The sequence below is a fragment of the Schistocerca americana genome, chromosome 3 (genome assembly GCF_021461395.2).
Source record: "Schistocerca americana isolate TAMUIC-IGC-003095 chromosome 3, iqSchAmer2.1, whole genome shotgun sequence".
NCBI lineage: Eukaryota > Metazoa > Arthropoda > Insecta > Orthoptera > Acrididae > Schistocerca > Schistocerca americana.
In genome coordinates, this window is record NC_060121.1 from 153,467,774 (window position 1) to 153,491,774 (window position 24,001).

General features: G+C 45.9%; 1 protein-coding gene across 1 annotated transcript in view; it reads left to right on the forward strand.

Moving 5' to 3' along the window:
* Positions 1–24,001, forward strand: part of LOC124606960 — a 197,208-nt gene that overhangs the window by 108,344 nt on the left and 64,863 nt on the right. Inside the window, exon 4 of the mRNA XM_047139098.1 lies at positions 20,599–20,838. Within this exon, the coding sequence (XP_046995054.1) occupies positions 20,599–20,838 (240 nt within the window). The remainder of the gene's footprint in view (positions 1–20,598; positions 20,839–24,001) is intronic.

Genomic DNA, 24,001 nt, shown 5'->3' on the forward strand with positions numbered 1-24,001 from the left:
CGCCTAGAACCGGTCCGCCACAGCGGCCGGCTTGAAACGCGTTTTTCTCGAATGACTTGAAAATCGCGGCCTCCAGCGAAAACGTATCCTTGTTCAAAATTAAGCTACATTAATTTTCCTACAAAACTCCACTGCTCTTTTTTCATGTAATACTAACAACTTGTGCGTAGTGAATGAGAGGATACGAAAATCTCGCACGTAGTTTAGGACCTCGTATCCCTATTGAGCTTAAGAAAACACTAATCATGGAAGGGTATGAACAAATTTAACAGCGTTGCGTAGTGTGTACACGAGAGGGATAGTTTGGAGGTGATAATTATATCAGCATGATGGTGCACCCTGACAAAAAGCAGCACCTATCAGGCAATCAATGCCTTATGGACAGTAACATTCCTGAAATGGAAGGGTCGACACAGACTCATAATCTGAACTCGCTGGAACACCTTTGCTATGGGGTAGAACATTGACTTTGGTCCAGCTCCTAGTGTCCAAAATCACTAACTCCTCTTATTTCCACTGCTGAGGTAGAGTGAGTTACCATTCCTCTACAGACGTTGAGACACCTCATTGAAAGCATTTTCAGCAGAGTTCAAGCGGGCATTAAGGAGAAGGGTGGGCACGTCCCATTTTAAAGTCCATTTATAGGTGTCCAGATAATTCTAATTACATAGTGTAGGGCAGTTTGCTACAATTTTGCTGTAACGTAGTAGGGCAGTTTGCTACAATTTTGCTGTAATGTAGTCAATTTGTTTCAATCTCACACTCAAACGGTCAGTTTATTGTAATTTTACTGTAACATTATGCAGATCCTTACAATTACACTATAACAATAGCAACGTAAGAGCCTAATTTGTTAGACTTGCTTTCATGCTTATCTGTTACTGAATATAAAAAGTTGCATGGACATTTCGTTACATTTTGTCATAGGTTGTTATGGATTAACAACCTGTCCAGAGTGATTTTCAGTTTATTTTGTATTTTATTTATGAAAGCAGCATTGGAAATTAAGAAAAGAAGACAAGCAGGGGAACAAAACGAAAAGAAACATATAGCCAAGTGGCAAAAGAACTCTTCACGAATTCTCCACTAAGGAAGGCTGCTAGTAAATGTGGAAGAAATTTCGTTATACTATGGTAGTTCTGTCGAAAAATGAAAATTGACTCTGCTGGTAATAATATTTATACTACACATAATTTTACATTTCGATTTGCCAAGAAAAAAACGAATTTTATATAATATTTTAAACATGGCTGGACTTCAGCAACTGTGCATGCAAGAGCTTCAATGGATTGGAAATAACAGCCAGTCAGTTACAAAACACATATTTGTTCAACCTTGAGCATGGTTTTGACGGTTTTAAAATTGTTTTCTTCAGAAGGTATTGCTCTGGAATCACATATTGTTTACATCCAATGTGGGAATCGTAGACTCTGTCCAGTACATGTGCATGCCATTCACTTAATCAAAATGTAAAACACATAATTTAAATGTAGTAGCTCTCTGCTGTAGGGCTTTGTCTTAAAACTTTTTTTAAATACTACTCATTTGATAAAGGATCCAATAATGTATAGCGCGCGAAACGAAAGATTAACATATGACGATGATGATGATGATGATGGCAATGCAGAAGAATATGACGATTACAATGAGGAATATGACATTCGCAATTCGAGGATCATCTCCAACAAACTGCTGGCATTTACTAATTTTTTTCACTGGACTGATTCAAATGAATTCTTAGAGTGATTAGTTTTCTTGCTAACATTGAAAATGATAGGCAATAATTCACATGATAATGAGATATTATCTGTTGAAAAGGAACTTTGAGAAGCAGCAAGCAGTGATTAAATTTTGCGACGGCTGTTGAAGATAATGAAGTGGAAGACTCAGTTGTAAAAATGGCTCTGAGCACTATGGGACTTAAAATCTGTGGTCATCAGTCACCTAGAACTTAGAACTACTTAAACCTAACTAACCTAATTAACCTAAGGACATCACACACATCCATGCCCGAGGCAGGATTCGAACCTGCGACCGTAGCAGTCGCGCGGTTCCTGACTGAGCGCCTAGAACCGCTAGACCAGGCTCAGTTGTAGAATAAGAAGTTGAGCATCAGAACATTATGTCAGTTGAAAGACATACACATATCGAAGAAGGTTTTGCATCACCCCAAGCCCCAGAACTCCTGAAGGTAGATGTTGACTGCGGATATTGTATCACAGACACAGGCCCTTTGTCTGTTCAGAGATGTCACTAAACCAACCCAAAGATGTAAACAACCATGCACGAGCAGCGCTTATTAGACGGAGGGGGTCAGACAGCCGATCAGTTCCAGTCATTCCACCAGGAAATAGGTACACGGCTCGTGTTGTGTGTAGTTCAGCCATGCCTAGACGGTCGATACCGCGGTTCGATCGTGTCCGCATTGTTACTTTGTACCAGGAAGGGCTCTCAACAAGCGAAGTGTCCAGGCGTCTCAGAATGAATCAAAGTAATGTGCGGACATGGAGGAGATACAGAGAGACAGGAACTGACAATGACACGACTCGCTCAGACCACCCAAGGACTTCTACTGCGGTGGATGACCGCTACCTACGGATTGTGGCTCGGAGGAACCCTGACAGCAACACCACCCTCTTGAATAATGTTTTTCTCGTAGCCACAGGACGTCGTGTTACGACTCAAACTATGCGCAGTAAGGTTGCACGATGCGCAACTTCGCTTCCAACGTCCATGGCGAGGTCCACCTTTGCAAACACGACACCATGCAGCGCAGTACAGATGGGCCCAACAACATGCCGAATGGACCACTCAGGATTGGCATCACGTTCTCTTCAGTGATGACTGTCGCATATGCCTTCAACCATAAAATCGTCGGAGACATGTTTGGAGGCAACCCAGTCAGGCTGAACACCTTGGACACACTGTCCAGCGAATGCTGCAAGGTGGAGGTACCCTGCTGTTTTGTGGTGGCATTATGTGGGGCCGATGTACGCCGCTGGTGGTCATGGAAGGCACCGTAATGGCTGTACCACACGTGAATATCATCCTCTGACCGATAGTGCAACCATAATGGCAGCATATTGGCGAGGCATTCGTCCTCATGGACGACAAATTGCGCCCCCATCGTGCACATCTTGTGAATGACTTCTTTGAGGATAACGACATCTCTCGACTAGAGTGGCCAGCATGTTCTCCAGACATGAACCCTGCCGAACATGTCTGGGATAGATTGAAGAGGACTGTTTATGGATGACGTGACCCACCAACCACTGAGGGATCTACGCCGAATCGCTGTTGAGGAGCTGGACAATCTGGACCAACAGTGCATCGGTGAACTTGTGAATAATATGCCACGACGAAGACAGGCATGCATTAATGCAAGAGGACGTGCTGCTGGATATTAGAGGTGCCGGTGTATATAGCAATATGGACAACCACCTCTGAAAGTCTCGCTGTATGATGGTAAAACATACAATATGCCGTTTTCGTGTGCAATAAAAAGTGCGTAAATGATTTTTATGTTGATCTCTATTCCAATTTTCTGTAGAGGTTTCGGAACTCTCGGAAGCGAGATGATGCAAAACTTTTTCTGATATGTGTACATAAAATGTGAAGAATTTTAAAAATCTGGTAACAGTTCACATAATTAATGCAAGGGATTTCACATATCAAATAGCACACTTTGGATCCTGTGAACAGATGGCGAGAGATAGTATTCACTATTCAATTTCAAAGGGGAAATGAACATATAAGCCGAATTATAGTGTCAGTACTAGTAGCTGGTCCTCACACAAGGTGAGAGCTTAGCATATACACGAGTGTTCATGTACCACTCTGTTATTCGCAATAGACGACATTCTAAAAATTGCTGAAGACGAATGAGAACCTGCATTAAATTTATATCTTTCAACTTTGTCGCAGCATAAGATGTGTCACATATTGTGCTACAAAACAGTTATCTCTGAGTTTAGTACATGTGTGAAAATGTAATTTTTTGCGTGGAAATGGAATAAAAAATTGTACCTGTTATTTTTGTTTCTTTCCTTCCCTTCCACCATAATATATTATAACGTTAACACTCATTAGAGAGACAGAGAGAGAGAGAGAGAGAGAGAGAGAGAGAGAGAGAGAGAGAGAGATGAAATTTGTCATAAACATTAGTGCATTATAAAACAAAAACATAGATGAAATTTGTTTTGGAATCAATAAAGCATTTAACATAAGTATTTTTAGTGTAGTATAAAGTTGAGAGAAATTCCCTAATGAGGCAGAGTTTTAGGTGCTTTCATATTTTTGATGCTTAAAGTACTGTAAGTTACAGCAGAATGTGATTTTTATTGCATTACATATTCTGCAGAATATCGGGTGATTATGTATTTTCTTTTAGTAATACAGATGTCCTTTAGAGCAAATTTGATGGTAGGTATAGTGATACATATGTTTTTGAGTGTTTGAAATACTGTTAGAGAAAATATTTTTGAAGATAGAATAAAATTTGTGTGTATGTGCGTATCGTTTGAAGTAATTGAATACTTTTGCACATGGCGCACGATTCAGCTTGTGGAAACATTGCTGTATAGTTGGATGTTTCAAGTATCGCCCAGAAAAATTAGATACACTTGCACATGGTGGGCTACATGTACTGACTGCAAAATGTATTGCACTGTCGTTGGCTGCTTCGTTGTACTGAATGCTACAAGTAATCACTGCCAGTGTCATCTTGCATTTTTTTTTAAATTTCCCTCTACTGCTATCTTAAATATTTTTAAATTTGCCACAATCTGCTATCTTACTTTTTTTTCTATTTTCTATTAGAGCTCTCCTGCGATTTTTAAATTTCCTTCCATGCATCAGCAGTGACTTTCATGCTTCTGGCCATCTGACATTATGAATTTTGAAATTTCCCACCATCCGCTATCTTGGATTCCAGTATCTTGAATTTAGCAATCATAGATTGTGACATCAGAGAGGGTAAGGACACTCTTGGTGTTAGTCATGTGCGAAGTTGCCCAACTCATCCGAGATATACTAATACCACTCTTCAAGAAATACATTGTCAACAACAGAATGTGTATATCCAGAAACTCATCTGTTTACAGAGACACAACTCATTGTTACTGTTAGCAACATCCCAACAAGCAGTCAACAACTATCGATGATGGTACTTGTCATTAGTACTGATTGTAGGTCAAAGCAACTTCGTGCATATTACATTTACAATTCGTTTTCGATATTATTATTTCAATGCTCAATACTGATAACAATCATGAAAATAATAATTATAATAATCAAAATTTTTAGTTACATATATGTACATAATATGTATGATAGTGTTAGAATTACAATATTTCAATGAATGTCACTTTTTATACGAATTTTGTATTAATACATAAGCAAATAATATGTTAATATCTATGTGGAGGTAAAATGAAAATAGCAATATCGTGCAGAAGATGTTACTGGATAGCGAAGTGAATTAAATATGTTTATCGGGTTTTTTACTAGACAAAGTGAACCACTGATCATTACCTTATATGTGGTTTCTGTGAAAAATCTTATTACACAATTAATTCTTTGCTTTAGTTTCAGGGCTAGCCTTTAGTTCTGCCAGTATACTCAGGGTTTTCCATGATGACATTAAAACTGTCTGGTCATTAACTGGAACAATTAGGTAGATTTCTTTTTTTTCTGTAGTGGAGCTTGACTAGTAGCAGTAGCCCTTGATGGGAAAGCTTGCACTGACAGGACTAATTTGCTAAACTGACTGATTATTCAACACAATTTCGGAGTTGTTCGTCGTGGATCTTTGGGAAAGGAGAGAGTAGGATCTAAAGTTTCGTCGATGATGAGGTTACTGGAGATGGAGCAAAGGCTTGAACTGGAAAAGCACGCGGTAAGAAATCGGCCGTGTCCTCTTAAACAGAACCGTCCCGGCATTGTCTTGGACGGTTTAGGGACGTGGAAAATCTGACTCTGAATGACCAGACGGGGATTAGAACCTCCGCACTCTCAAACACGAGTCCACGGTACTGCAACAGTAGCGCCACCTCGCTTGGTGGGAAGTCTGGGGAGGGGAGAAGATGAAGTCAGTGAAGCAGAATGGAGAGTGCTGCCGGCAGTTTTGCGGTCGTAGATGAGCTTGGGTACTTAGCGAAGACGCACTTCGTTGCACGTCGGCAGCTTCGCTTCAGTGGAGGTTTCTTTTCACGTCGTGTGTCCTTAGATTTAACCCAAGCGGAGATCATTATTCAGTACCAGATATGTATCAGATTAGATAGTGAATAGTTAGTTTTATGGGTGAGGTGTTGTCTCTAGGTCACTAAATGGGAAATAAATTACATTGTCTCCGTTTAAATGGAATAATTTGAGCGGGGTTTCTAAAATTCATGTCTTGGAACCGTCATACTGACAAGCGAGTGACGAAGACCCAGACAAGGTTCAGTAGTTCTACTCAACTAAAACGAGGACGAATAGGTAGTTACACACCAGTAACTAGCAAGGGAGAGCTATCTCTAAGGTTTCCGTCTTTTGTGAAATGATGATATCCATTTGTATCATAATGCCAAATACGTTACGCACACTTTGGGAAACACACTTGCGAAGAAATTCAAGAGTTTCTAACACTTGCACTAAGCAGTATCGACCAAGATTACACCTACATCTACATTAATACTAGGCAATTCTCACTTAAGTACCGGTCAGAGCGTTCTTCCAACAACCTTCAGACTGTTTCTCTACCATTCCACTCTCTAACAACGCGTGGAAAACATGAACACTTAAATCTATCTGTACAAGCTCCGATTTCTCTTATTTTATTATGAAGAAGTAAATTGGTGGCAATAAAATGTTTCACATTGGGAGGAGAAAGTTGGTGACTCAAATTTCGTGAAAAGATCTCGCCACAACAATAAACAAACAAACACCGTCCGAGCAAGCCTTGAAGGCACAACGGTACCGACCGGCCGCCGTGTCACCCTCAGCCCTTACGCATCACCGCATGCAGATACGGAGGGTCACGTGGTGAGCAACCTGCTCTCCCGGCCGTTGTCGGTGTATGTGACCAGTATCGCTACTTTTCAATCAAGCAGCTCCTCAATTGACCGCAGAAGGGCTAAGTGCATCCCGCCAACAGCACTCGGCAGACCCTGACAGTGACTCATTCAAGTGCTAGCCAAGCCCGACTGCGCTTGACTTTGGTAATCTGACGGGAACCACTGCGGCAAGGTCGTTGGCCACAACGATACACACCTGTGTTTTAATAATTGCCATCCCAACTCGTTTATCTTTCCCGTACTTCGTGGTAATACACTACTGACCATCAGTATTGCTACACCACGAAGATAACGTGCTACAGACGCGAAATTTAACCGACAGGAAGAAGATGCTGTGATATGCAAATGATTAGCTTTTCAGAGCATTCACACAAGGTTGGCGCCGGTGGCGACACCTTCAACGTGCTGACATGAGGAAAGTTTCCAACCGATGTCTCATACATAAACAGCAGATGACCGGCGATGCCTGGTGAAACGTTGTTGTGATGCCTCGTGAAAGAAGAAGAAATGCATACCCTCACGTTTCCGACTTTGATAAAGGTCGGATTGTAGCCTATTGCGATTGCGGTTTATCGTATCGCGACATTGCTGCTCGCGTTGGTCGAGATCCAATGACTGTTAGCAGAATATGGAATCGGTGGGTTCAGGAGGGTAATACGGAACGCCGTGCTCGATCCCAACGGCCTCGTATCACTAGCAGTCGGTATGACAGGCATCTTATCCGCATGGCTGTAGCGGATCGTGCAGCCACGTCTCGATCCCTGAGTGAACAGATGGGGACGTTTGCAAGACAACAACCATCTGCACGAATACTTCGACGACGTTTGCCGCATCATGGACTATCAGCTCGGAGACCATGGCTGCTGTTACCCTTGACGCTGCATCACTGACAGGAGCGCCTGTGATGGTGTACTCAACGACGAATGTATACAGGTTCTAGTTACAGCATCATGGTGGTCGCATCCGTGTTTGGCGGCATCGCGGTGAACGCACATTGGAACCGTGTATTCGTCGTCGCCATACTGGCGTATCACCCGGCGTGATGGTATCGGGTGCCATTGGTTACACGTCTCGGTCACCTCTTGTTCGCATTGACGGCACTCTGAACAGTGGGCGTTACATTTCAGATGTGTTACGACCCGTGGCTTCAACCTTCTTTCGATCCCAGCGAAACCCTACATTTTAGCAGGATAATGCACGACCGCATATTGTAGGTCCTGTACGGGCCTTTCTGGATACAGAAAATGTTCGACTGCTGCCCTGGCCACCACATTCTCCAGATCTCTCACCAATTGAAAACGTCTGGTCAATGGTGGCCGAGCAACTGGCTCGTCACAATACGCCAGTCACTACTCTTGATGAACTGTGCTATCGTGTTGAAGCTGCATGGGCAGCTGTACCTGTACACGCCATCCAAGCTCTGACTCAATGCCCAGGCGTATCAAGGCCGTTATTACGGGCAGAGGTGGTTGTTCTGGGTACTGTTTTCTCAGGATCTATGCACGCTAATTGGGTAAAAATGTAATCACATGTCAGTTCTAGTATATTTGTCCAATTAATACCCGTTTATCAACTGCATTTCCTCTGGGTGTTGCAATTTTAATGGCCAATAGTGTAGCAGGGACGTATGAGCGAATGTGAATCACTTGCATGGACATTCCAGATAGCGAAGGACTTTGATTGTTTGATGTCACCAATCGCTTGCAACACGTTCTTGTAAACCAAAGTTAAGTGTTGTCAGTCTATTTTATTGTAATAAAAACCATTAATATGATTTGCTTGAATAGTTGTATAGCTATCCGAGAAAGCAGCATCCCTTAGGCACCCTATAAGAGACGAGTGGGCAGGACCCCACAATGTTTGTGTTGGGTGATCTTAAGAAAACGGAAAGGGTGAAACCTGGTACCGGCACGTAACGCACTCCTCGCGAGTAGTACCAAGGGGCCCGCTCAGCTCAACGTCCCCGGCCGACGCATGGATCACCATTGACAGTGTCTTGCGCACTCGCTTCATGAGACACTGCGGAGAGGTGCGGAACCAATAAAGGATGTCCTGGTATCCGTGACACAGTGTTTATCGAAAGCCTACGCACACGGACCGTTACCTGCATGCTTCTAGCTGTCATCCATCGTTCCAGCGTACAGGAGTCCTGCGGACGTTGGCGAGAAGACCTTATGCCATTTGAGATGGAGAAAGCTTGACACAAGAATTGGACCATCTTAAGGTTGTGTACAAGCAGAATGGCTATACAGATAAACAGATCCGTCGTGCTTTCCAGTTTGGACCTTCGCCTGAGCCACCAGAAGATACCCGCAAATCGGTGGCTTTTCTGCCTTTTGCTGGGGGCATTTCCTCGAAGATATATGAAGTTCGGAAACCACACCCGAATTATTTCGTTTAAACACAGACAATATACAGGGTGCCCGATCTAGAGGTATAGACAAATAAACGCTTGTAACGACAGAACTCGGCATTTCTCGTTGTTGGATAAATACGCAGTCGATAGAGACACTCTCCAAGATGTGATCCTCATCGTTTCATGAACAGCGCTAAGTTGTATAGCGCTTGCGCACGGATGTTTACTGCGCAGCAGGCAGACGTATTCTTGCCGGTCAACATGTGGGCGTGACAACGAAAGTTTCAGTGTGTGCTACGGTTAGCAGAGTCACAATCTGCAGCACGTGTTAAGCCTCGTGCAAGAAGAGAATGGAACGTGGACCTTTCCACACGTAAATCCATTTATTTGTGGGACAGACCTCTGCGGCAAACGGGAAGATTGATTAGAAATTATGGAAAACATCTTAAAAAGCTTGTGAGTCAAGGGACCGTGGAACGTGTGCGCGAAGTATTCGCTAGAATCCCACTTAAATCCATCAGATTACCTAGTAAAGAACTAGCCGTCCCCCGCTCGACGGAGCACGATATTGTGCACAAACGACTCCAGCTGCGTGCTTTGATTCTACAAACTTTGTATCACATTAAACCTCAAGATCACCGCACAGGATGTGATTTTGGTGTCGAAATGTGGCATCGTATAGACGAAAATAACGAGTACCTCAAGGTAGCTGTGTTCAGTGGTGAATCTACTTTCTCCATCTTTGGCAAAGTTAACCGACATAACTGTCGAATATGGGGACATGACACTCCAGCAGAAGTGACTGAGTACGAAAGGTACACACCAAAAGATAAGGTATGGTTGGGATTGCCTAAACACGATGTCTTTAGTCTATTTAGACTGCAGAGCCAAAGAAACGGTACACCTGCCTAATATAGCGTAGTACACCCGCGAGCACGCAGAAACGTCTCATCAAGACGTGGCATGGACCATGGATTCAATGGACTCAGCTAACGTCTGAAGTATTGCTGGACGGAATTGACACCATGAATCCTGCAGGGCTGTTCATAAATCCGAAAGAATACGGTGGGGCGGGGGAAGGGGGGGGGGGGGGGAGGTGAAGATCTCTTCTGAATAGCACGTTGCAAGGTATCGCAGATACGCTCAATAATGTTCATGTCTGGGGAGTTTGGTGACCAGCGGAAGTGTTTAATTAAACTCAGAAGGGTGCTCCTGAAGCCACTCTGTAGCAATTCTGGACATGTGTGATGTCGCAATGTCTTGCTAGAATTATCCAAGTCCATCGGAATGCACAATGGACATGAGTGGATGCAGGTGATCAGACAGGATCCTTACATAAGTGTCACGTGTCAGAGTCGTATCTAGACGTATCAAGGGTCCGATATCACACTAACTGCGCACGTCCCACACCATTACAGAGCCTCCACCAGCTTGAACGGTCCCCTGCTAACATGCACGGTCGATGCATTCATGAGGCAGTCTCCATACCCGCACACGTCCATCCGCTCGTTACAGTTTGAAATGAGACTCGTCCGACCACGCAACAGGTTTTCAGTCATCAATGGCCCAATGTCGGTGTTGACGGGATCAGTCGATGCATAAAGCTTTGTGTCGTGCAGTCATCACGGGTACACGAGTGGAACTTCGCGCCCGAAAGTACATATCGATGATGTTTCGTTGAATGGTTCCCAAGCAGACAATTTCTGATGGGCCAGAATTGAAATCTGCAGCAATTTGCGGCAGGGTTGCACTTCTGTCACGTTGAACGATTCTCTTCAGTCGTGGTCGCTTCCGTTTTCGCAGGATCTATTTCCAGCAGCAGCGATATCGGAGATTTGATGTTTTACTGGATTCCTGATAATCACGATACACTCGTGAAATGGTCGTCACGGAAAATCCCCGCTTTATCGCTACCTCTGAGATGCTGCGTTCCATCGCTCGTGCGCTGACTATAAGACCACGTTCAAAGTCAGTTAAATCTTGATGACCTGCTATTACAGCAGCAGTAGCCGATCTAACAACTGCACCAGACACTTGTCTTCCAAAGGCGTTGCCGGCCGCAGTGCCGTATTCTGCATGTTTACATATCTCTGTATTTGAATACGCATGCCTATAGCAGTTTCTTTGGCGCTTTAGTCTACTATTGCAGTGACCAGTGACAGGACACAACTCCCTCGACATGTAGTCGAACTATGCAGTTCCATATTTGTACGTTTGGCTCCAGAGGTCATTTTCCAGCAGGATGGTGCCTCACCCCACTATCTGAGGATGTTGCGACATATCTTCATGAGACATTTCCTGAGCGTTTGACCGGAAGGTGACGGGTGGGGTGGGGGGTGGGGGGGGGGGGGGAGGGGAGCGGAGCATTGCCGGACCCCCTCAGTTTCCAGAAGTGCAGAAGTGACCCTTATGGATAACAGTGCAGGGGATTCACTAAGGACATAATTTACAAAACAAATGTTTGAGATCTGGTAGATATGAGACAACGGATATACGCCGCAGTGCAGACCGTAACACCTGTCGTGCTCATAAGCATGTGTTGGGAAGCGGAGTACCGTTTAATATCTGTCGAGCTACTACAGACTGTCCCCACATTGAACTGTACCAACATGCTTAAAATGTTGGAGCTCTTGTGTAAAATGTTGGACAGATGAAGTCATAAACCTTAAGAGGTACTAAAATATAAACAAATGTCTTTGTACTTCTCTATTTCGGAAATCCTGTAATTTATTCCTTCTTTCTATCAACAAAAAATTTCTTCCAAGTCCAGGATTTGAATTAGCTAATTTCGTGTGGAACTGCATGCGCATGCATGGTTTAGCGATCTCTTCTACTTTTTCTGATGTTTTTTATTTTTACTTTTTTTCATTTTTTTAAAGGACCTCCAACCTCCCCTGTAGCCCAATCTTATGCCCACTGTTCGTGTTCCAACAAAATAATTATTCAAAACAAAGAGTAATGTGATTACGAAGGCTTTCCTGGCGTAATAATTGATAATATTCTTCTCGGGTGTGCAGCGGGATCATAACTTCATCTTGACACAATATTTCTAAGGTCCAACTGGCCGCCATCTTCAGGTGAGATTGCTGGTACACGATCTCGCTGGAACTGACTTCTCAGCGCAAGCGGCGGCCCTTATATAGGCTGTAGAACGTCCACAACGCGTGCGCGAGAAGGTGCCGCAACTGCCCTCTAGCGCAAGTAAACATACCGCGCCGCCAGTGGTGGAAACAGACGAAATCGAGATATCGCTATCAAAAATTTAAAAAATTTTATTCCGACGATCGAAACACAGACTGTTGTTTTTTAATGTCTAATAACAGCAGGTTCCAAGTCTTACTTAAAAGATAACCCCTGTCTCTATTAATAAGATTATCAGATAAACGAGTCTCTATAGATTCTTCTAAAACACAGTCCCAATAGCGAGATGCAGGGGCAACAATTTGTGTCTCGTCCTACAGCATTCTACGTCCCTCGGTGAGACAGTGCTCCGTCACTGCAGCTTTCTCCGGTTGAAGCAACCGTGTGTGCCACTGGTGCTCAACACATCGGTCCGGATTGTCTGACCAATACAAGCCTTCCCACAATGGCAAGGTATCTTGTACACAGCGGGCTTCCTCAAACCCAAGTCATCCTTAACAGAGCCAAGAAGCGCTCTAATCTTGCCTGTTGGAGGAAAACTGTCGTAAGAGGCGACTAAAAGGAGTCTCAAATGTTTCGACCTTACGTGATGGTCCCCTCTCGGGTTTGACCTCCATCTTTCTAAATTATTCCCCAGAGCGAGCCAATTGGGGAAGGGCGCCTTACATGGTGCACTGTATCCGTCGTGCATTGAGACCTTTAGCCGGCTTTTTCGTCGTTGCAATGGTGTCCCGCTCGTTTTCCATCTCTTGGGCGTGGATACGTCCCTGGGTGCGATTACCACGCTACAAAAAAAAAAATGGTTCAAATGGCTCTGAGCACTATGGGACTTAACATCTATGGTCATCAGTCCCCTAGAACTTAGAACTACTTAAACCTAACTAACCTAAGGACAGCACACAACACCCAGCCATCACGAGGCAGAGAAAATCCCTGACCCCGCCGGGAATGGAACCCGGGAACCCGGGCGTGGGAAGCGAGAACGCTACCGCACGACCACGAGATGCGGGCACCACGCTGCACTCTGCAGTGTTGCTTTTAACTGCGACGACGACCTTGGACATTTTTGCACCTAAGATCCAGCACGGTAGCCAGTCTGTTGTGGTGGGGCCGCCATGTACCCCGTTGGTTGTAGCCCCCTGACAACACAGGGATCGCTCTACTGATGCCTGCGCCGTTAACTCCCCACGTATGCCAAGGAGTAGATGCCCATCTCCCTGGGGCATCGGGACTCCCGGCAATGGCCATCCTGCCAGGTGGCTGTTGCTGCGGCTGGGTGGCGCCCGTGGGGAGGGCCCTTGGTCGGAGTAGGTGGCATCAGGGCAGATGACCCGCAATGAAGCGTGGTACATCATCTCTCGCTGGCAGCCAGCCACCAGCAGTCTCTAAGCGTTCGAGGGCTCATTTTAAAGCTAACGTTTATGACCCCAAATCGTTCCCATCCCTGGCCACACCATGGGAGGAACGAAAGGCAATGACTGACAGTGACGTGTATTCGCCCAGGTATCTCGTCTGTACCAGAGCTGATGGTGACTCGTTTCTATCCGTAAAGCCTCAGTTCTTTGTAGAGCATTTAGAGGACAAGTTTGGTGAGGTGGAGGGCTTGTCCAAAATGCGCTCTGGGTCAGTTTTGATAAAAACGGCATCCTCTGCCCAGTCACGCAGGTTACTTGCTTGTGACAAGTTGGGGGATGTTAACGTTACCATCACCCCACATAAGAGTTTAAATATGGTCCAGGGTATTATTTTCCATCGGGACCTACTTTTGCAGTCTGATGACGAGCTGCGCGCCAATTTAGAGCGCCGAGGTGTACTTTTCGTCCGGCGCGTTCATCGGGGTCCGGTGCCTTCATCTTGGCCTTCGAAGGTGATACATTACCAGAGAAGGTCAAGGTGATGGTCTACCGATGTGACGTCAAACCCTATATCCCTCCCCCGATGCGGTGCTTTAAGTGCTGGAAGTTCGGTCACATGTCTCTCGCTGTACTTCTAGCCTCACATGTCGAGATTGTGGACGCCCATCTCATCCTGATACTCCATGTGTTCCGCCTCCCGTCTGTGTCAACTGTGGAGAGCCTCATTCCCCTTGCTCGCCGGACTGCAGTATCTTACAGAAAGAACGCAAAATCATGGAATATAAGACCCTGGACCGACTGACCTACACTGAGGCTAAGCGGAAATTTGAACGGCTACATCCCGTGCGCATGATGTCATCTTATGCCTCCACTGTCACTCCTGCTCCAGCTCCTTCAGCTGCAAGACATACAGTCAGCTCTCAGAGTCAGAGGACCTCACCTGCCCCCTTGACGATGGGGGCCCCTTCTCTCGCTGTTGCTCCCACACCATCTACTTCGGGAGCAGCACCCACTAAACCACTGGGGACACCAGTCCCCACTTCTAAGCCGGAGAAGCGTAAGTCTTCTTCGGCTTCTCTCGCTCGGAAGGGATCCCTTGGGTCACTCCCTTCCCAGGTTCCTACCAGCGGCACAGCAGACACCAACCAGTGGCTGAAGAAGCCATAGGTCGCTGGTCGACGGGCTTCGTGATCCTCTTCGGTCCCGGAGACTGACTCCAATAAGCCCTCTCAACAACGGCAACCAAAGGAACAGCGAGAGAAAACGACTTTGAAGACCCGTAAGACCAAAGCACCTGCAGTGGCACCTACTCCACTGCTACCTAAAAGCTCTGTGTCTGAGGATGAGGTGGAGATCCTTGCGTCTGCTGAGGACCTCGATCTCGCCGGTCCCTCAGACGCAATGGATAGCACTTGCACGGGTGCTCCATCGGAGGCAGCAGGTGACCCCGCGGCGTAATCTGCCTTCCCAGTCCCGTCACGCCTTTCTCCGCCATGGACAATACCATCCTCCAGAGGAACTGCAGCGGTTTCTTCCACCATCTAGCTGAGCTCCGCCAACTTATCAGCCTTCACCCTTTCTTCTGCATTGTTCTTCAGGAAACTTGGTTTCCAGCAATGCGAACCCCCGCCCTCCGTGGCTGTCGGGGTTATTATAAGAACCGGGCAGCATATGAAAGGGTGTCTGGTGGCGTCTGCCTCTATGTCCTTCACAGTCTGTCCCTCTCCAAACACCTTCAGAGGCTGTCGCTGTTCGGGTGTGGACGCCACGGGCTGTTACCGTCTGCAGTCTTTACCTTCCACTGGATGGTGATGTCTCGCAGCCTGTCCTGGCTGCGCTGATAGCCCAATTGCCGCCACCTTTCTTGCTATTGGGCGACTTCAACGCCCATAACCCTCTGTGGGGTGGGTCAGTGGCAACAGGTCGAGGCGCCACCGTTGAGCATTTATTGTCACAGCTCGATCTCTCGATTTTAAATGATGGTGCCTTCACACACTTCAGTGTGGCGCATGGTACATACTCCACCATTGACCTTTCGATCTGTAGCCCTAGCCTCTTACTGTCTGTCCAATGGAGTGTGCATGACGACCTGTGTGGTAGTGACCACTTTCCGATCTTTCTGTCACTACCACAGCGTCACTCTTCTGGGCGCCCTAGCAGATGGGCTATGTATAGGGCTGACTAGGACTTGTTCTCCTCCACTGCCGCTATTGAGCCTCTCTCTAATGATGACATTGATGCGGTGGTTCAATCGGTCACCACCGGCATCGTTACTGCCGCCGAATCTGCCATTCCCCGTTCCTCTGGGTCCCCTCGGCGGCGGACTGTGCCTTGGTGGTCGCCTGAGATCGCTGCAGCGATTAAAGATCGCCGGCGGGCGCTACAGCGTCACAAGCGACATCCCTGCATTGAACACCTCATCACCTTCAAACGGCTGCATGTGCGGGCCCGCCGCCTTATCCGCCAAAGCAAGCGGGAGTGCTGGGAGCGGTATGTGTCCACCATTGGCCTCCATGTCTCTCCATCGCAGGTCTGGGCCAAGATCCGACGCCTCTATGGCTATCGGACCCCTGTCAGTGTCCCTGCGCTCTCACTGAATGGAGCAGTTTGTACAGACTCCGACGAAGTTGCCAACAGCTTGGCAGAGCATTTTGCTCTAAGTTCCGCTTCTGCCAATTACCCACTGGCCTTCCGCTCCATTAAAGAGCGGATGGAACGTCGGAGCCTTTCGTTTCGCACCCACAACCCAGAATCTTAGAATGCTCCATTCAGTGAGTGGGAATTTCGCAGTGCCCTAGCCGCTTGCCCTGACACCGCTCCTGGGCCCGATGGCATCCACTGTCAGATGCTGAAACACCTTTCAGTGGACTGCCAGCGGCGCCTCCTCGATATTTACAACCGTCTTTGGGTCGAGGGTGAGTTTCCGTCGCAATGGCGGGAAAGCATTGTCATCCCCGTTTTGAAACCTGGAAAGAACCCTCTGGAGGTGGACAGCTACCGTCCCATTAGCCTCACCAACGTTCTTTGCAAGTTGCTTGAACGGATGGTGAGCCAGCGCTTGAATTGGGTATTGGAGTCTCGGGGCCTTCTGGCTCCGTCTCAGGGTGGGTTCCGTAAAGGCCGCTCCGCCACCGACAATCTGGTGAGCCTGGAGTCGGCCATCCGTACTGCCTTTGCCCGCCGTCAGCACCTGGTCGCTGTCTTTTTCGACATGCGAAAGGCGTAGGATACGACATGGCGTCATCACATCCCTTCTACGCTTCATGGATGGGGTCTTCGGGGTCCTCTGCCGCTTTTTATCCGCAATTTTCTGTCGTATCGTAACTTCCGCGTGCAAGTCGCGGCATCATATAGTTCCTCCCACGTCCAGGAGAACGGTGTGCCACAGGGTTCTGTTTTAAGTGTCCGCCTGTTTTTAATAGCCATTAACGGGCTCGCTGCGGCGGTGGGGAATTCTGTCTCCGCTTCCCTGTATGCTGACGACTTCTGCCTTTATTACAGCTCTACTGGCATTGCAGGTGTTGAACGTCAGCTACAGGGCGCTATCCGCAAGGCGCAGTCTTGGGCTGTAGCGCATGGTTTTCAGTTTTCGGCTGCCAAGACCCGTGTTATGCATTTCTGCCGGCGCCGAACAGTCCATCCTGAGCCGCGGCTTTATCTTGCCGACGAACTCCTTGCTGTGGTGGAGACCCACAGGTTTTTGGGTGTAGTTTTTGATGCCCGGCTGACTTGGCTGCCTCACATTCGGCAGCTTAAACAGGCATGTTGGCGGCATCTAAATGCTCTGAGATGCTTGAGCCACACCCGCTGGGGCGCCGACCGATCTACCCTGTTACGGCTCTACCAGGCGTTAATCCAGTCTCGTCTGGATTATGGGAGCCTGGCTTATGGCTCAGCATCCCCATCTGCGTTGCGGGTGCTGGACCCAATCCTCCATATCGGGATACGCCTTGCCACTGGTGCCTTCCGCACCTGCCCAGTGGACAGCATACTTGTGGAGGCGGGTGTCCCTCCACTGCGATTACGCCGCCAACGTTTGCTGGCTTATTATGCTGCCCATGTTTTCAGCTTGCCTGAGCATCCTAACTATCGGCTCCTATTCCCACAGTCGCACGTCCATCTTCCAGAGCGCAGGCCCAGGGCTGGTTATACGATCGCGGTCCGCGTCCGAGAGCTTCTCTCCGGGCAAGGGGTTTTCCCTGTTCCACCTCCTTTCCGGGCCCCTCTGAATACGCCGCCGTGGTGTGTGCCTCGCCCTTGCCTTCAGCTCGAATTGGCACAGGGCCCAAAGGACTCAATCCCTCCGGAGGCCTTCCGCCGCCGCTTTTATTCCATCTTAGCTACGTATCAGGGCTCTGGCGTTGTCTACACTGACGGTTCGATGGTTGCTGGTCGTGTCGGGTATGCGCTAACTCTAGGGGACCATTCCGAACAACGTTCATTGCCGGCTGGCTGCAGCGTTTACACTGCTGAGCTGGTCGCCATCTTTCGAGCCCTAGTGTATATCCGCTCCTGCTCAGGTGAGTCCTTCGTGATCTGTAGCGATTCCCTGAGCGGTTTACGAGCTCTCGACCAGCGTTTCCCTCGTTCTCGTCTGGTGATGGCTATCCAGGAGTCCCTGTATACTCTTGACCGTTGCGGCCGCTCTGTGGTCTTTGTTTGGACCCCAGGCCATGTTGGGATCCCCGGCAATGAGAATGTTGACCGCCTGGCGTTTCGGCCACCAGTCAACCACCTCTGGAGATTGGCCTCCCGGCGACTGATTTGCGGGCACTATTACGCCGCAAAATTTTCGATTTATGGGACGCTGAATGGCGCAACCTGCCCGTACCAAACACACTCCGTCGTATCAAGGCATCGACGACTGTGTGGCGGTTGTCCATTCGGGTCTCCCGCCAGGAGTCTGTTGTCCTCTGCCGGCTGCACATTGGGCACACTCGGCTGACACACGGCCACTTATTGCGCCGTGAGGACCCACCTCTGTGTCGCTGTGGCTCCGTTTTATCTGTGGTGCACATTTTATTGGAGTGTCCGCTTTTAGCTGTGCTCAGGCAGACGTTCGCACTGCCTGGCACGCTCTCTGCCCTTTTATCTGATGACACTGCTATGGCTGGCTTAGTTTTACGTTTTATTCGGCCAGGGGGTTGTTATCATTTAATCTGAGTGTTTGTGTTTTATTTTATTGTTTTGTGTTGATTCTGACCTTTGGCCTACGGTTTTAAACTCAGTTTTTTAATGTGTTCTCGGTGGTTGGCTTTTCTTTTTTTTCTCTGTGTGATTTTAATTTGTTTTGTCTGATCTCTGTCGGCGTATTTCTTGTCCCGTGTCGTCTGACGTCTTTCCTGCTGTTCATTTTTATTCTCTTTGGGGGTTTTAATTTCTTTGGACAAAGGGACCGATGACCGTTGCAGTCTGGTCCCTTTAATCGCACAAACCAACCAACCAACCAAACTGGAAAGCACGACGGATCTGTTTGTCTGTATAGCCATGCTGCTTGTACACAACCTTAAGATGGTCCAATTCTTGTGTCAAGCTTTCTCCATCTGAAATGGCATAAGCTCTTCTCGCCAACGTCCGCAGGACTCCTGTACGCTGGAACGATGGATGACAGCTAGAAGCATGCAGGTAACGGTCCGTGTGCGTAGGCTTTCGATAGACACTGTGTCCCATCATCCTTTCTGTACACCATAACATCCAGAAACGGAAGCTTTCCATCACCTTCCACCTCCATGGTAAACTCGATGCTAGGATTCAGGGAATTAAAATGATCTAGGAGGCGGTCAAGAGCTTCTCTCCCATGAGACCACACCATAAACGTATCGTCGACGCACCTCCAGAAGCAGGTTGTTTTTAAAGACCCCGTCTTCAGCGCCATGTCCTCAAAATCTTCCATAAAAAGATTGGCGACTATTGGGGACAATGGGCTCCCCATAGCCACTCCGTCAGTTTGTTCAAAATATTTGTCATTGAATTGGACCGCGGAAATATTGTGTCAAGATGAAGTTATGATCCGGCTGCACACCCGAGAAGAATATTATCAAAGAGTAATGTGCACAGCCATTTCTTGGCGTGCGTTCAATCAAAGTGTGTAGTTTGATAAACAATATTAGTTCAACATCCATACACCTACCCACAAGTGCGTAACAAAATATAAAATATCAACAGCAAATGAAATGAAATATTGAAATTCATTTACATTCAGGTACTGTTTCTTTCGTGTCTGCAGCACTCAGATCAAATCCACCTTAAAAAATAATCAGTGCTGCAGTATCCCAGATTCCATATCGGCATGCTGGATATCATGCTTCAGATTAAAAGGGGAGTAATCCCAAGTAATCCTTTATATCCCTTGAGATGCAACTATGTGGTTTCTTTGATTTCGAATCAAGAACAAATACCGATGTCTAACTTGGAAGTAGATATCATCGGTGTAGCGAAGCAGTTTAAAGCATTTAATAAAGGGAGTCTTCTGGTCCAGATAGCATGCCGATAAGGTTATTTTTAGAGTTTCGAGTCCTCCCTCCGGCATGGGTGTGTGTGTTGTTCTTAGCACAAGTTACTTTAAATAGTGGGTAAGTCTAGGGGCCGAAGACCTCAGCGGTCTTTTACCTTAGTACTTCACACCCATTTGAACATTTTAGTGTGATGTGCTGCAGAGTTTCGTTGGATAACGCCTGCGCTCGGTTCGCAGACGCGCCGAGCAAGCCGTCGCCGGTGACGATGCAGCTGCCGTTTGGCGACGTGTCGGCCATCCAGGTGGGCAGCGAGGACAGCGTGTACTGCATGCTGCGCGACCCCCTGGGACATACTGTCAGCGTGAGCTCCGGCTTCTGCCAGCACACCGTCACCACGCTGGACCAGGGCGTCTGGACCGCCACCTACGCCCTGCCGGGCAGTCTGCAGGAGATCGAAGTCAACTACACTGTCGAAGGTACGACACGACCAGTGCCAGGCACGTCTGGTCACCAGTCCGTGGGCTAAATCCTGCTGTGTTGGCGGATATTACGAATACCACCATAAAGAGTGAAATTTACCAACCATCATTCATCATCATTAATCCATCAACTGTTCATTCATACATCATTGATTGCTCACTGCCTCATCCAAACATCCATAATTAATTCATTCATCACTCGTTAATCCTTCATATATTCACCCATCATTCATTGATCAATCATTTATTCATCCATCATCCATTCACTCATTATTCATCCATCATCCATTCACTTAGTATTCATCCATCCATCATTAATTCATCCATAAGTCATTATCCCATTATTCATTCAAGTTGAAGGCACGATGTTCCTGTTACAAAGCAGCGATCGTGGGGTGAAATAACCAACTGTATGAATTGATGGCTCCAACGATGCTGTGTTTCATGATGCTGTAGAGGGTATAATACAAAAATTAATTAATGCAGTGTGTAATCTCCCCCCTTCTTCCTAATTTCATCTAGAGTTCATATTAGTCTTTTATGAAGATTTGAGAGGACTGAATATTACAATAAACTTTCTAGTTTACTTAGCTTTTCATGTAGAGTTGGCACCAGTTGAGAATCACCATAAAGACTGAAATTCATCGACCATCATTCATCACCACTAATTCATCGACTGTTCATTCATTCACCATTGATTCCTCACTTCATCATCCATTCATCAATCATTAATTCATTCATCACTCATTCATCCTTAATATATTCACCCATCATTCATTGATCAATCATTTAATCATCCATCATCCATTCACTCATTATTCATCCATCATCGATTCATTCATTATTCATCCATCATCCATTCACTCATTATTCATCCATCCATCATTAATTCATCCATAAGTCATTAGCCCATTATTCATTCAAGTTGAATGCACGATATTGCTGTTACAAAGTAGTGATTGTTGGGCGAAATAACCAACTGTATGAATTGATGGCTCCAACAATGCTGTGTTTCATGCCGCTGTAGAGGGTGTAATACAAAAATTAATTGACGCAGTGTGTAATCTCCCCCCTTCTTCCTAATTCCATCTAGAGTCCATATTAGTCATTTATGAAGATTTGAGAGGAGCGAATATTACAATAAACTTTCCACTTTACTTAGCTTTTCATGTAGAGTTGACACCAGTTGAAAATCACCATAAAGTCTGAAATTCATCAACTATCATTTATCATCACTAATTCATCAATAGCTCATTCATTCATCATTGAATCCTCACTGCATCATCCATTCATTCATCCATCATTAATTCATTCATCACTCATTCATCCTTCATATATTCACCCATCATTCATTGATCAATCATTTATTCATCCATCATCCATTCACTCATTATTCATCCAGCCATCATTCATTCATCCATAAGTCATTAGCCCATTATTCATTCAAGTAAATTGGACGATATTGCTGTTACAATGTAGCAATCGGTGGGCGAAATAACCAACTGTCTGAATTGATGGCTCCGACGATGCTGTGTTTCATGACACTGTAGAGGGTGTAATACGAAAATTAATTGATGCAGTGTGTAATCTTTCCCCTTCTTCCTAATTCCATCTAGAATCCATATTAGCCTTGTATGAAGATTTGACAGGCGCGAATATTGCAATAAACTCTCTAGTTTAGTTAGCTTTTCATGTAGAGTTGGCTCCAGTGCTTCTCGTCTAGGGGTCTGATTCTTGAAGCTGAAAATTTCGCATTTCAGGTCCTCACGGTCGGATTGATCTAAATAAATTTTAAGATTGTTGTCGCATAGTTTTTGTTTTTACTTTAATGGATTTTCTCACATTTTAGTACAGTCTTTTGCTTTTTCACATTACCAAAGCCGAAGTTACATTGTTCACACAAAATACAAAAATACGTCCGATCACACCATAGGTACCCTTAAGAGTACCACACTCTGCGGAAATAACCACATTCCAAAGGGTTGACAATTTTTTTTAAACAAATGAAGATCTGCTAGTTTCTGTTACATTATTACATTCGATTATTACTTCGTAATTGAATCCAGAAATAAACATAGTAACCAGCACTGTAGTGCGTAATTAATAACAGAAATATTAAGTGCCCCAGTACTTCGTAATTTCAAATGTTTCAAAAAAAAATAATTTTAAGTATACATTCAGAACTAGTACTTATAGACTATAACATCGAGACTAAAACATTTTATACAGCGAATCCTTTCCATAACTTTTAGCTTGAAATATAATATACTGTGTTCAAATTATATGAACGTTTTCAGAAAAGCAACTGAGATAATACTGATCTATCCAAAATTCGAAAAATAGTGCTGGTATCGACAACTATTGTTGAGAAAAAGTAATGCTAGAGGAGGAAGTCCCGTTACAAGTGCGTACAATTGCAAATGTGTTCCGTTAGAGGGAGAGCGATATCTGAAATAAGCAAGATGCACACGGAAAACATTCAAATTTCACACAACGCGCACAAAAAATAAAAATCAGAATTGCAGTGGCTGAGCAAACACTGAACAGAAATACGAAGGCGGAGAACTGAGCAGACAATTGGAAAAGACTCGTCACATGCCGAGCTTCGAGCGTGTTTGTATGGCGCACGAATGTGGATGAGGAGGAGGAAAGACGAAAAACACAACTGTGTGCCTGACTGGGGGACCTTTGTCTTTCACAAGCAAGTTCTCTACCGACTGAGCTACACGAGTCAGACAGTATAAATTAATTCCGTAAGTAATACCACAGGCTGCGGTTAAGCCATTTCTCTGCACTGTCCTTCCTTCCTAGAGTGCAAGTCCCGTAAGATACGCGAGAGAAAGGGTGAAGTTGGGGGCGGATCGTGAGTCGTTCTTGACTGGCTCAGTTGGTAAGAGCACCGCCCGCGAATGGTTAGAGTCTTATTCCGGCCTATAAATTTTATCTGCCATGAAGTGTCAAATCAGCGCGCATTCCGGTGCAGAATGAAAATTCATTCAAGACGAAAAAAGGTAGTTGATGTACCTAGATATGGCGGAAGATGGAGAAGATTAGCCGAACAGATGGAGCTAGGACGAGAGAAATGTTATGAAGGGCTCCTGAAAAAGTTCGAATGGGTTAGTGAAAGGAAAATCAGTAGGAGGGAGAAAAAAATAATTCC